The sequence below is a fragment of the Rhinoraja longicauda genome, chromosome 20, assembly GCF_053455715.1.
Source record: "Rhinoraja longicauda isolate Sanriku21f chromosome 20, sRhiLon1.1, whole genome shotgun sequence".
In the NCBI taxonomy this organism is placed as follows: Eukaryota; Metazoa; Chordata; class Chondrichthyes; order Rajiformes; family Arhynchobatidae; genus Rhinoraja; species Rhinoraja longicauda.
This window is the reverse complement of record NC_135972.1, coordinates 20257765-20272616: the sequence shown is the minus strand read 5'-3', so window position 1 is coordinate 20272616 and position 14852 is coordinate 20257765. Positions and strand designations below refer to the sequence as shown.

Below are 14852 nucleotides of genomic sequence, written 5' to 3'. Positions count from 1 at the left end.
TGAGCTTCTTGATGCTTTCCCAGCCACTGCTCCATTCTCATAGGTCCTGAGCTGTAATCCCACAAGTCAGTGACATGACATGTAAGAGACATTTAGATCTGCACATGAATATGCAGGGAGTGGAGTTGAGTTTATTATCACGTGTACTGAGGTACAGTGAAAAGGTTTTGTTGCGTGCTAACCAGTCAGCGGAAAGACTACATGATTACAATCGAGCCATCCACCGTGTGGGAACGTAATACCGTTCAGTGCACGATGAAGTTCATGATGGATATGGATCACGTGTAGGCAGCGAAAATTAGTTTAACTTGGCATGTTCGGCACGGGCATTGTGGGCCTAAGGGCCTGTTCCTGCGCTGTACTGTTCGATGTTCTATATTATCCGTGTGGGCGGACTGGACTTTGGAAATAGTGCCAAGACATGGCGACGCATGCATGTGTGAATGTGCAAAAATAATTTCACTGCAGTTGCACATGTGACAAATAAAGCACCATTGAATCATTGTCATGAATCCAATGATTTTTTTTCACTTCATGAAGACAGATTCATATAACATGCCCTGCCAGGGGTGGTGGTGGAGACTAATACGATAGTGGTATTTAAAAGACTTCTAGATAGGCACATGGATAGCATGCAACAAAAACGTTTTTCACTAGTTTTCATTGTACCTTGGTACACATGACAATGAACAACTATCAATGAATACGGAGGGATATGGATGTCGGAAGCTCGCAGGCCCCTGGGTGGGGGCCAACATCGGGAGCTCCGGCAGCGGCAGCGTGTTCGCCCACCCCAAATCGCGGGGCTTGGGTCGGCCTGCCGCGGACCTTTCACCGTCCGGCGCAGCCTGAAATAGGCCGCGGGTTTTTTTCTCCGCCCGGCGGGGGCTTCAATGTCGGGAGCCCCGACGTGCAGCGGCAGCATCTTCGCCCGCCCCGGATCGCGGGGCTTGGGTCGGCCTGCTGCGGACCTTTCACCGTCCGGCGCAGCCTGGAACGTGGCAACTTCAACAGCCTGACCGCGGGAGAAGACGGCAGAGGAAGAGAAAAGACATTCTGGCCTTCCATCACAGTGAGGAGGTGACTGGAGGAGACTCACTGTGATGGATGTTTCTTTTTTTGTGTGTTTTGTGTTGGTTGTGATTGTGTGTGAAATTGTTTATTTTTATTGCTCTATTGCTGGACTGTGGGTGACCTTTCATTTCACTGCACATCTTGTATGTGTATGTGACAAATAAACTTGACTTGACCTGATGTGCAGGGTTGGTCTTGGCATCATGTTTGGCACAAACATTGCCAGCTGAAAGGCCTATTCCTGTGCTGTACTGCTCTATATGACATGTTTTCAAAACATCCTAGCAAACCTATTGGGACGAGGCTTGTTGCTGGGCTGTTTGAGCGTGTGGCCAACCTCGATGCCTGATTCCTCCAGTCCTGTAACTTGCCCGCTTTCACAGTCAGAGAACCATACAGAATGGAAACTGGCCCTTCGGCCCACCTTGCCCATGCTGACCAAGTTGGCAGTCTGGACTTGTCCCATTTGCCTTCAATTGGCCCAAATTCCTCCTAAACCCTTCCTATCCATATTTCTGTCCAAATGTCCTTTAGAAATCATAATTGTATCTGCATCTACAGCTTCCTCTGGAAGCTCGTTCCAGGTACAGACTATCCTTTGAGTGAAAAAGTTTCCCCTGAGATCTATCTCCTCTCACTTTTAAGTCTGTGCCCTCTAATTTTAGAATCCTGTACCCTGGGAAAAGGCTGTGAGCGTTGTTCACTTTATCCATGCCCCTCATGATCTTGTACACCTCAATAAGGTCGCCCCCTCATTCTCCTAATCTCATGTTAATTGATTCCTTTTTTTGGCCACTTATCCATGCATTAATGGTAATTTACAGTGGCCAATTAAATGATTAATGTGTTATGATTTACATGAATAGCACAAAGGTTTTCACTGTGACACGTGACAATAATGAACAATAATGAACCCATACCAATCAATGTCAGTTTCTGGGATAATGTGAGAAGACCAGAGCAGCCAGGGAGAAAGCATATGGTTACAGTTAGGATGTCGACGTGCTGAAATCAGGATTGTCCCCAGAGGACAATTAATGTGATTTCTGGCTTCTGTACTTCCTGCCACAGTAAACTTGGAGAGAAACAAACTTTCCTATTGATAGTATTTGCATAGTTTTTGGAAGCCTGCAGAACCAAAGGAGTTATGGTGCAGAGCTTCAGAGGGGTCCTTCATTGAAGAGATTCATGGACACGTTGAGGGGGCTAATCTGGAGAGTCAATAATTGAAAGGGATCAGATGTAAGATTAGCAGTGGTAGCAGAGTTCATAATTAGAGCTGTACAATACTAATATCTATATTTTAGCTAAATAGGGAATCCTGCCGAAGGAAAAGATATAATTAGCATTTTCTAATGACTGGAAAAACGAAGGTTTTAGAGCAACAAACTATTTAATGAACCCATGTTTAAATTTATTTTACTTCTGATGGAATAAAAGCTAATGAGAACGACAGGGAAAAGCAAGATTCAAGTGGTGCCTTCAACAGGGTACTTGGTAAAGATTATAAAGATCAGAGATACCGTGATGGGATTAACTGACTGCACTTCATGTTTGAAGTGTTGACAGACGTCACTCTGCGCTCAACAGTGTACAACTCGGGGATGGGAGATGAGAGTATGGAGAAGGAGCAGGGTTTAGGTTTATTATTGTCACGTACGAGGTACAGTGAAAAGCTTCGTTAAAGCTTAACCAAAAAGATCAGATATACCATAAATATTTACAATCAGTTCATATCAGGAGCAAAGGGGAAGATACAGAGTGCAGAATATAATTCTCAGCATTGTCGTTCATCAGTTCACGAGCCAAAGTCCAATGTTCGCAATGGGGTAGAGGTGACTTGGGAGATGGGAGATAGTGGGAGAAATGTGTGTACATATGGGGTGGAGGGAAGAGGCAGGGGAATAAAAGTATGGGAGGGAAGGTTGAAATTGCAAAACAATAAACGCTAGTTGTTCTGACTGGCTGCATTCAGACTCACACAGAGAGCCTATTGTAGGTAAAGTGAGATGAATGAAAGTAGTAATTCAGAGAGAGGAATATAGAAGTGCAGCGATCAGCATGCCAAGATGGAACCCAAGCCAGGCGACACTGTGTGCCGGTCCCAGAAGTGGATCTGCTCTCATTCATTACAATTGCCCCACTCTTATAAATCTTTATTTACTTTATCTTGCAATAAATGTTGTTCCCTTAATCCTGTATCTGTACACTGTGGATGGCTTGATTGTAATCATGTGTAGTCTTTTCACTGACTGGATAGCACGCAACAATAAAGTTTTTCATTTTACCTTGGTACACGTGACGTAACTGAATTAATACTTAAACTCAAGCTAGAATCAGTCATACAGCGTGGAATCATCCCCATCGGCCCAACTTGCCCACGCCCAGAACCTGTCTCATCTACATTAGTCCCACCTGCATGCGTTTGGCCCATATCCCTTTAGACCTATCCTATCCATGTACCTGGCTCTGGCAGCTCATTCCATACACCCACCACCCTTTGTGTGAAAAAGTTACTAAACTAAACAAAAAAACTAGATCTAAATAAACTAAAAATCTAAAACTAAATGAACTATTTCCTCTGCCTGCTGAAGGGATTCAGCGAGTGATTTTTCATGAAAATCAAAGGTCAGGATCGATGTAATAAAACAGCTCCTGTGCACACTGCAAGCTCTCAGCATTCACTTTCGCCAGAGGTTTCTAGCAGCAACTTGCACATCACGGAGCCACCCACACACCCAATGTGGCCCGAGGGCCGAGCAGAGGAGATGGTTGGATGACGAGTGGTGAGGTGCAGTGAGAGGGGATGAGTGTGGAGCTGGGACAATGCACAGCTGGGTGTGTCGGGTACGTTTGTGGCAGCAAACCTTGACATGGGATTCACATCCAGCTCAGCATTGGCGGAGCAGTTTAGTTTAGTTTAGAGAAACTGCAGATATTGGTTTATACCAAAGATAGACAAATAATGTTAGAGTAAACTCAGTGGGCCAGGCATCATCTCCGGAGAACATGGATAGGTGACGTTTCAGGTCTGTACACATCTTCAGAACATTTCATATAAGAAAATAACTGCAGATGCTGGTACAAATCGATTTATTCACAAAATGCTGGAGTAAATCAGCAGGTCAGGCAGCATCTCGGGAGAGAAGGAATGGGTGACGTTTCGGGTCGAGACCCTTCTTCAGACTGAAGAACATTTCAACCTGACTTACGGACACGGTTTCATACAATAGAGCTCCTACAATATCATTAACTTCAAAAGTTTGATGTGAGTTCCTTCTGAGAAACTAAGAACTAGTTTCCTCTCTCCCTGTTTCAATTCATTGTTTTTCTTTTTTTGTTTTCCATGGTTTTGATGCCACCATTGCAATACTGTGAAGGTACAGTTGCATAATCCTGTAATGTATCTATTTTTCAACAAAATTAACTTAAAGGATGTTTGTGAAAGAGGAACCATTCGTTACATACAGTTATTGTACCATCTGATTGTGCCTGCTGATTATTGTACTATCCAGGTACAGCACAGCGACAAGAGCAAGAAAATTATTCTACTTCGTTAACTTTCTACCATCCTTTGAAAACTTTCCATGATTCTTGAATAGTAAGGACATCAAGGGTTACAGGGAGAAGAGGGATAGATAGATCAGCCATGATTGAATGGCAGAGCAGACTCAATGGGCTGAATGACCTATGGGTCGGGCTCTTGGTGGTTTGGGCCAAGAGCCAAATGCAAGGATCAGTGGTGTATTCTACAGGTAACCTGAAGAAATAATTAATCAGCTTTCAAGGATGGCAGTGCACTCAGTGGCACAAACCCACACATCTTTGGGATGTGGGAGGAAACCGGAGCTCCTGGAGAAACCCCACGTGGTCATAGGAAGAATGTGCAGACTCCACTCAGACAGCACAGGATCAAACCCAGGTCTGTGGCACCGTGAGACAGCAGCTCTATCCTCTGTGCCACTGGGCCTCCCTCATTCTTCAATGTTTGTGGAGTAAGGATTATTACGATGGGTCAGATGAATGGAATAAGGCAGAACATACCCAAAGGACCGAATAGCCTCTTTTGCTTTTGATTAATTGAGACATTCTCCATGCTCCAAAATACCGATTGAGAAGATGTCACATTGTCATTCTGCTCAGCACAAGAAAGTTAATGATACTTAGGCAAGTTTGATTTTTAGTTTAATTGGAAAGGTACAAAGAAAATGCAAGATTTGGTGACTGTTGAACTAAATCATTTCTCTCAGCCACTTTATAAATATCACAACCTGAGAAACTGCACGTTTTATAATTCAGTTTATAATTCAGTTATACATGAAGAGCAACATTTACTGGACTGCAAACCCATAATTCCTCTATGTAACCTACACTAAACAACAGTATACACCATGAACCAAAGCTATCTTAGCTAATCTTTAGAAACTGCATCTTCATCCCAGATAACACATAATTCACTTGGTTGTTTTCGGTAGTTTAGAGTAAAATTCACACTTGTCATTATTTAATCCCTAATTCCCTTGACAAGAGGTTGAGACACAAGGAACTGCAGATGCTGGAGCCTTGAGCAAAACACAAAGTGCTGGAGGAACTCTGCAGGTTAATCAGTATCTGTGGAGGGATGGGACTGAAAAAGTTTGTGTTTAGTTTGTCACGTGCACCGAGGTACAGTGAAAAGCTTTTGTTGCATGCTAATCAGTCAGCGGAAAGACTATACATGATTACAGTCAACCCAATGAGGTGGAGGTGGACAAAGACTGGCAAGTAACAGGTGGATACAGGTGAGGGGGGATTGGCAGTAAGTGAGAAAGGTTGGAGGTGAAAAGGAGGAAAAAAGAGTGCCAGATCAGGTCCATCCACTCCCTCCACTGATGCTGCCCGTCCCTTGACAAGGTGCTGGTGATGACTGTGGTCTGGGCGGTGGCGGTGATTACAGAACGGTCAAACTTTGGAAATTCATCATGATGAATGGTTTGTTTACACCACCGGCCCACACATGGATCCACCATGCACGCCTCAGACTCTGAAGCCTGCATCTGCCCAACTCCAGCTGTCCCCATGGATCAGAATACAACTGGCAGCTCCCCGGTTCCCGCACGCTCCCATATTTAACGGCAGAGTTTTGCATGTGACGGTATGACTTTCAAAAGTTAAAAACACATTTCCAAATTTTTGGAATATTGAATTTTATGCTCTTCAATTAATTTGTAATTCAATCATTGATTACCAAAAAAATGTAAGTTAAAAAAAAATTGTTATTAATTAAGTTAGGCAACCAGGCCCTTAGAGAACAGAAGCAGCATGGAGACAGACACAACAGCAGCAGAGACTTAGTTACTGGATGTACAGAAACCGACAATCCCGTGGACTGTGGTATCGAAGGCTATGAGTATCAACATCATTATTTCCCCTCAGACACCAACAGCAAAGATCAAAGTCAGAAAATTACTTTCGACAATAACTTCGATAAACTTTGGAATCTTCTGTCATAGAAACTCAGTATGAAAAAGTTTTAGTTTAGTGATGTAACATGGTAACAGGGCCCTTGAATCCACACTGACCATTTCACTAGTTCTACACACTGGGTGCAATTTACAGATAGCTAATTAACCTACAAACCCGTACGTCTTTGGGATGTGGGGGGGAAATCTGAGCACCCGGAGGAAACCCCCAACAATCGCACGGAGAACATGCAAACTCCACTCAGAGAGCACCCAAGGTCAGGACTGAACCAGGAGTCTGGTGCTGTGAGGCAGCAGTTCTACCAGTGCACTACTGTGCCACCATTATTTTAGTGTAGATTATTTTAATAATGCTTAATTTTCAACATGCGTTAATTTCCTAATTTATGAAAGTGAATTTCTTAATTCATGAAACAGTGGGCTGAAGGGCCTGATTCCGTGCTGCATCTCAGAACTAAAGAACTCGTAAACCATTGGTATAGTCAGAACCAACCCGCAGTGGGTCTACCCCCCTTGAGACAGATTTTTTTAAGCGGTTTTGCAGAACAAAAATAAAATGGGGAGCGAGGGCACCCAGTAGTGTTCTAGTGTTTCAGACAAAGACATTCGCCCAACAGGAGGAGGAGATTTCCCGTTCTCAATGCAATGTTAGACTTCGGTTGGTTGTGTGTGCAAACACAATCGTTTCTGTGAGTCACAGGGCGGCTCTGATCACTGGGTTTCTGCCGTCCTGCACAAGGCAGCAGACCTGTTTGACTGCACGTTATTGGTGGATCAACTGGTTACTTGCCCTCTACGGGGAATAGCCAGAGAACTGCCTGGGCGAAAGTCAGATTCGATTAATCCCCTCTCCTCCCCACGAGAGGTTCACTCGACCTCGAGTTATACCTCAGCCCAGCTCACCGCTAACACCGAGCTTCTCCCTCCAAATATCCTGTGCCTCTGCATCATGCAACTCCAAACACTGAGGATGTACGGCATTTGCAGGGGATGGAATGTGCCCTCCAGTTAGCTTTCATTAGATTCAATTTGCCTTCAGATTTTAGGAAATGCAATTGCTAATTTCTTCCCATGGTCAATAAAGCACCATGTACGGTGCGGACACTGCGGGCCGAAGGGCCTGCTCTATGTGTAGGAAGGAACTGCAGGTTTACACCAAGGATAAACACGGTGCTGGAGTAACTCAGGTAGGCAGCATCTCTGGAGAGAGAGAGAAAAAGTATGGGTGACGTTTGGGTCAGGACCCTTCTTCAGACTCGTGTTTTTAGGTCGGAACCCTTCTTCAGACGGCCTGTTCTATGTTGTGCTGAGGTTACCGGGGTGGCAAGCAGGAGTACCAACACGAGTGGTTAGAGTGCATTCATGGTGGAGTTGCTGTTACAGGGGCAAATGTATTTACACACTCTTTTGGCACCGAGGTATGGGCAAGGAGATGAGGTGGTTCCTTCCCATTCATTATCAAAACATTGAGATCATTTAAATTGTAATTACACATGAGTAACGTGGAGGGGTGGGGTTCGTGGTTGATCATGGTGGCAATGTTCTGCTGGTCCCGTGCCGCTCCTCCCACCTCCTGCTGGGCAAGTTGTCACTCGAGGTGGCTCTGGTTCTGCTCTGCTGCTCGTAGCGGGATGCGGAAGACCTCGATGTGTAGGTGTGACGCAATCTGAATGCAGACAGTCGTGCAGTAAAGCAGCAGGTCGCACAGGGACAGGATCTGAAAGGTACCGGAACAGGGCTCACAAGGTTCATCACACAATCCAGCCTCCCCCCACCACCTCAGCAGAGTAACCAACATTATCAAGGACCATTCACACCCCGGTCATCCCCTCTTTTCCCTCTCTCCCGTCAGGCGAAAGATACGAAAGCTTGAAAGCATGTAACACCACGGGCGGCAGGGAGGGGCAACGGTAGAGCTGCTGCCTCACAGCGCCACAGACCCAGGTTTGCTCCTGTCGACGGGTGCTGCTTGTACGGAGTTTGAAAGTTCTCCCTGTGACCACGTGGGTTTTCTACAGATGCTCCGCCCATCCACACTCCAAAGATGCACAGTTTTGTAAGATAATTGGTTTCTGTAAATTCTCCCTAGTGCATAGGATAGTGCTAGTGTAAGGGGCGATCACTGATAGGGGCGATCACTGATAGGCGCGGACTCGGTGGGCTGAAGGGCCTGTTTCCTCACTGTATCTCTAAAGTCTAAAGATTCAGGAATAGCTTCTTCTCCTCTGTTTAGTTTTAGTTCAGAGATACAGCTTGGAAACAAGCCCTTTGGTCCACTGAGTCCGTGCCAACCAGTGATCACCCCATACACTAGCACGATCCTACACACTAGGGACAGTTTGCAATTTACAACAGTAAATTAACCTACAAACCTGTATGTCTTTGGAGTGTGGGAGGAAACCGGAGCAACTGAAAAAAACCCACGTTTTTCGCAGGGAGAACGCACAATCTCCGTGCAGACAGCGCCCGTAGTTAGGATCGAACCTGGGTCTCTGGTGTTGTAAGGCAGCAACTCCAGTGCTGTGCCACCGTGCTGCTATCATACTACTTAACAGTCCTCCCATTAGGTAGGGTGTAGTCCAGATTGTGCAACCCACCTCAGTGCAGCCCTTGCGCTTTTTTCTATCTGCACTTTCTCTGTAACTGTGACGCTATATTCTACACTCTGTTTTTTTTTCATTCGGCACTACCTGTGTATGGCTTGACTGCCCTCTAGTTTTAGAATCCTCTACCCAAGGAAAAAGACTGAGCGTTCGCTTTATCCATGCCCCTGTGTAATCTCTGCTGAAATGCTAGCCAAGCTAGGTGAAGGTGAGGTACTCACCATAGCTGCCCACAGTACATAATACTCATTAACAAAGCTATTGAAGTACTGATTGAAGAAGAGCAGTGCGGGTCCGATGAATGCTGTGTCTTGTAGCTTCATCTTGCTTCTTGTTATGTGTGCCACCTACAAAATTACAGGGAAGTGTGTCGTTATAAAGTAATCTGAAATGCTAGTGCACAGTTTACACCCACCTCAGACAGTGAAGTAAGAAAATAACTGCAGATGCTGGTACAAATCGACGGTATTTATTTCACAAAATGCTGGAGTAACCCAGCAGGTTAGGCAGCATCTCAGGAGAGAAGGAATGGGTGACGTTTCGGGTCATGTATAGTTTTTCTTTGCTGACTGGATAGCAGGCAACATAAAAGCTTGTCACTGTACCTTGGTACACGTCACAACAATGGACCAAACTAAATGTTAAGAGTCTTCAGTAAAATAAAATACTGGAGGAACTCAGCGGGTCATGCAGCACTTGTGGAGGGAATGGACAGGCGACATTTTAAGTCTGAAGTGAAGGTTCCTGACATGAAACGCTGCCTGTCCATTCCCTCTACAGATGCTGCCTGACTCGCACTTTGCGTTTTTTTCTCTGATGGGAGCCTGCACCATGATATTTTTAATTATTTGTTAACTAAACAGAAAGTGACAGATGTCACCAACCTCTGAATGCGACAGGTGTGAATGAACACAAACAAGCCACACACACAAAACAAACCTGATGCTCTTCCGTAGACTCACACATGGAGCTAAACATTGATTGGTGTCTGGTCCAAGGTCTTCAGAGGGAGCACCAGCCCTAATCAGGGTCCATACAAGTAAACTGAAAGACGCATTCCTAGCCACATAGCACTGCCCCATCTCCCCTTTACCCACGGCTCTACAGCACAGGAGGCTGAGGGGTGATCTTATAGAGGTTTATAACATGAGGAGGGGAACAGATAGCATGAATGCACAGAGCCTTTTCCCCAGGCCATGAGCCAGAGGGGAAAATATTTAATAGGAGCCTGAGGTGCAACTTTCAGATGCATTTCAGATTATTACTGCGGACGACCGCCCCGACGTGGCAACTCCAACAGCCTGACCGCGGGAGAAGACGGCAGGGGAAGAGAAAATACATTGTGGCCTTCCATCACAGTGAGGAGGGACTGGAGGAGACTCACTGTGATGGATGTTTCTTTTGTTTGGTGTTAGTTTATGATTGTATGTGTTATTGCATTTTTATTGATTATTCTTATTGGTCTTATTGTTGAACTGCGGGTAATGTTTCATTTCACTACACATTTATGTGTATGTGACAAATAAACGACTATTGACTATTGTTAAAACAAAATTGTCAGTGAACACATTGCTATTTTGTATGACAAATGCCCTGCCCACAACCACAAGCAATTGCAGTTGTAGCCAGTCCATCACACAGAGCAGATTCTCCACCATCGACCCCCTGTACACTTCACGCTGCCTTTGAAAGGCAGCCAATATAACCAAGGGCCACTCACACCCAGGTCACTCCCTCGTCTTCCCACTCCCGGCAGGTAGAAGATACAAAAGCCTGAATGCATGTATAGCTTCTTCCCTGCTGTATTCAGACTATTGAACGGATCTCTCATAAGCCAAGAATGAATTTCCATATCTTCCAACCTACACCTTGTACTTTTTATTTTAATCTGCACTTCCTCTGTAGCTGTTTCTCTCTATTATGCATACAGCTTATTTTCTGTTTTGCACAACCTGTTGTACACATGTATGCTAGATTTGCATTTATAGAACACAAAACACATTTTTCTTAACTGTATCTCAGTTTATATAACAGTATTAAACCAGACCAAACATCCCACAGTTATGTGGAAAGCACCATCAAATGGAGCTGGTTCAGGTATGCAGAGCTGGCCATGCCAGTGCCTGGGATTGAAGGTTAGGACACCATGATCTTCTACAAAGGAGTGAATCTTCGATAAACCCTCAAGTACATTGTACTCAGAGATTGGCGTCGCAGTTAGACAGGGTGGTGAAGGAGGTCTTTAGCACACTGGCCTTCATCAGACAAGGAGTTGAGTATAGAAGTTGGGATTTATTCACAAAATGCTGGAGTAACTCAGCAGGTCAGGCAGCATCTCGGGAGAGAAGGAATGGGCGACGTTTCGGTCGAGACCCTTCTTCAGATGGATGTCAGGGGGGGCGGGACAAAGGAAGGATATAGGTAGAGACAGGAAGATAGAGGGAGATCTGGGAAGGGAAGAGAGGGACAGAGGAACTATCTAAAGTTGGTAAAGTCGATGTTCATACCACTGGGCTGCAAGCTGCCCAGGTGAAATATGAGGTGCTGTTCCTCCAATTTCCGGTGGGCCTCACTATGGCACTGGAGGAGGCCCATGGCAGAAAGGTCAGACTGGGAATGGGAGGGAGAGTTAAAGTGCTCGGCCACCGGGATATCAGATTGGTTAACGCGGACCGAGCGCAGGTGTTGAGCGAAGCGATTGCCGAGCCTGCGTTTGGTTTCGCCGATGTAAATAAGTTGACATCTGGAGCAGCGGATGCAATAGATGACATCTGGAGGAGCAGATGCAATAGATGACATCTGTTACCTTACTGTTGTACAAGATGCTGGAGAGGTCACACTTGTAGTATTGTTTTCAGTTTTGGTCACCTTGTTATTGGAAAGGCTGAAGAGAAGATTTACGAGAACGTTGCCAGGGCTCGAGTGCCTGAGCTATAGGGAGAGGTTGGGCAGGCTAGGACACTATTCCTTGGAGCGCAGGAGGATGAGGGATACAATCTCATTTCTCTCATACAATCATGAGAGAAATAGGTTGAATACACGGAGTTTTTTTTCTAGGGTAGGGGAATCAGGTGCCAGAAAACATAGATTTAAGGTGAGGGGGCAAAGATTTACTAGGGACCTGAGTGGCAACGTTTTCCACACAGAGGGTGGTGAGTATATGGAACAAGCTGCCAGAAGAAGAGGTAGAGGAAGGTATTGTAAAACCATTTGGATGGGTACATGGACAGGATAGGTTCAGAGTGGTATGGGCCAAATGTAGGAAACTGGGATCTGTTGGCCGGCATGGTTGAGTTAAGTGGAGTGCGGTATGACTCTGCGACAATGCCAAATGATGAGACTTGATTAAAGTAACAGGTGAACTGCTGTCATTGAGATGGGTTTAAGATGAACGTACCACCAATTTGTTGGTGACTTTTGAAGCCACGCATCCGAATGCCAGGACATAGAGACAAGGGTGTTCCTCAAACAAATGTGTAGTGGATTTCTTGTAGATCATTGTGGCCATTGCTAAAACAAGCCCGATGTGCAAGGCTGGCGAGAGAACGCTGGTTCCCTGGGAAAAGGAAAGAAGGAAACGTGACAATAAACATCAGGAGCCGGAGACTGGCACCAACATGAAGATCTGCCATAATCTGCTATTTGCCTACCGCTATTGTGGAGCCATTTTTGCCCATGCCTCCAGTAAAGATGACTTGGAAGTAATTGGTACAGGAATAGATCGCTCCACTGATTATCCCAAACACTGGAAGTATTTTCATCCGTATTCCTAATACTGGAATCTTTGTGGGAAGAAATAAGAGCTGTAACCATGCGTAACAGCAGCATGAACATCAAAACATCAGTTTGAAGAAGGCTCCCGATCCAAAACGCCACCTAATCATGTTCTCCAGAGATGTTGCCTACTCCGCTGAGTTACTCCAGCAACTTTGTATGTATCTTTGGTATACACCAGCAGTTTATTTTTATTATAAAACATCAGCACTTCTTTTCAGCAAAAAGAATCTGTGAATGTCAGTCTCTACCATCTCACTTTTCACTCTGAACAGTACTCACTCGGTATGATCAGAACACATTCAGAAAGTGTGTATTACCTTTCTCTAGCCATCCCGCGTAACGTTTTATGGGGGATGTCCACATGCAGCAGAATGTAACATAACAAAAAGCAACACAAACTTTGTGTCAACACCACATTGGAATGTACATGGAAATGGAGCACTTTCTAAGCAAGGGCACTATCTCAAAGCGCGCAACCCAGTACTTGTAAAATAGCACTGAGAAATCTCTGCCCTAGGCTGAAGAATTGTAACAAAACTCATTTGTGTTCCTAAACACAATAATCACAGACAGAGAGATTCAGCAGGGAAATGGGCTCTTCGGCACAACTCATCCATGCCAACCCAGATACCCCATCTATGCTAGTCCCATTTGTCTGCATGTGCTCATATCCCTCTAAACCTTTCCTATTCATATACCTTCCCCATCCATATACCTCATTATTGTACCTGCCTCAAACTTCCTTTGGCAGCTTCTTCCAGAGACCCACCACCTTTTGTGTGAAAACGTTGCCGCTCGGGTTCCTATTAAATCTTTCTCCTCTCACCATAAACCTATGTCCTCTCGTTCTCAATTCCCCAACACTGGGAAAACTCCTTCAGTTAAGGACCTGCCTTGGTAAAGAACTTCACAAATAAAAGTAACACCCAAACTGTGGTGGAGCGAAGACAGAGGTAAAGTAAATTACACTCAAGACTGGAATAACTACCCAGGAAGAGTGAGTTTACTGAGTCTCTGGAATGGTTGTACGATGAGGTTGGATGATAAGGAGAAGGTTCATATGCATCAAGTGGAGGTCTTTTGGGTGGAATGGCAAAGCTCAAAGCTGTTAAGTTTTATAAAGGAATGTTTAGGTTTATTATTATCAAGTGTACCGAGGTACAGTGAAAAACTTTGCATGCTGTCCAATCAAATAATACTATATATACATACAATCAAGTCAAACTCAAGTAATAGAACAAAGAGGTAGATACAGAGTAGAGAATATAGTTCTCAGCATTGTAGTCCTGCATTATCAGGTTACTGAAACGTTTGTGTATTGCCCCAGTGTAATCTACTATACCTATACTCTTGTGCTTTAGCATGATTGTGCCTATGTAAAGTAAGATTTTTACTGAACTGCATGCAAAAAAGGAATTTCACTTGCCTAGGTGCATGTGAAAATATAGTACCATTGAACTACTGAATGGTCCTTCCATAAGCTAGGGTACTTTCCGATTCACCTCTACCCCATTGTGGACAATGGACTTTGTCTCTGGAACTGGTGTGCTACACCTCTACATAACTGATTTGGCCCAGGCCTGAGAGAAAATACAAGTGCTTTTCTCTCCACTTTTGTTTCACACTGTACCCGCGTCATTAAATCAGACTGTCAGCGTTACTTTATCGAATAACTCACCACATTGTCCCACAGTGTTGCTCCTCCAATGGCAGACAAGAAAAAGATGAGCATTATGCAGATTTGAACTTCAGTTACATCAACTCTAATCGGACAGAGAGACCAGTTGGTTAATCAAGAATTAACTCGAATAAAGCGCAGTACGAGACTTACACGGTAAATGGCGGGGCCCTGGGGAGTGCTGTAGAACAGAGAGACCGGGGCTGCAGGTACATGGTTCCCTAAAAGTAGCAACGTAGGCAGACAGAACATGTGTAT

At 44.8% G+C, this 14852-nt stretch overlaps 1 protein-coding gene across 1 annotated transcript in view; it reads right to left on the bottom strand.

Annotated features, from left to right (window-relative positions):
• Positions 1 to 4196: 4196 nt before the first annotated feature.
• Positions 4197 to 14852, bottom strand: part of chpt1 (choline phosphotransferase 1) — a 30221-nt gene continuing 19565 nt past the window's right edge. Inside the window, exons 4-8 of the mRNA XM_078417117.1 lie at positions 14595 to 14679; positions 12790 to 12921; positions 12537 to 12695; positions 9361 to 9486; positions 4197 to 8253 (exon numbers count right to left, since the gene is read on the bottom strand). Of these exons, the coding sequence (XP_078273243.1) occupies positions 8125 to 8253; positions 9361 to 9486; positions 12537 to 12695; positions 12790 to 12921; positions 14595 to 14679 (631 nt within the window). The 3' untranslated portion in view covers positions 4197 to 8124. The remainder of the gene's footprint in view (positions 8254 to 9360; positions 9487 to 12536; positions 12696 to 12789; positions 12922 to 14594; positions 14680 to 14852) is intronic.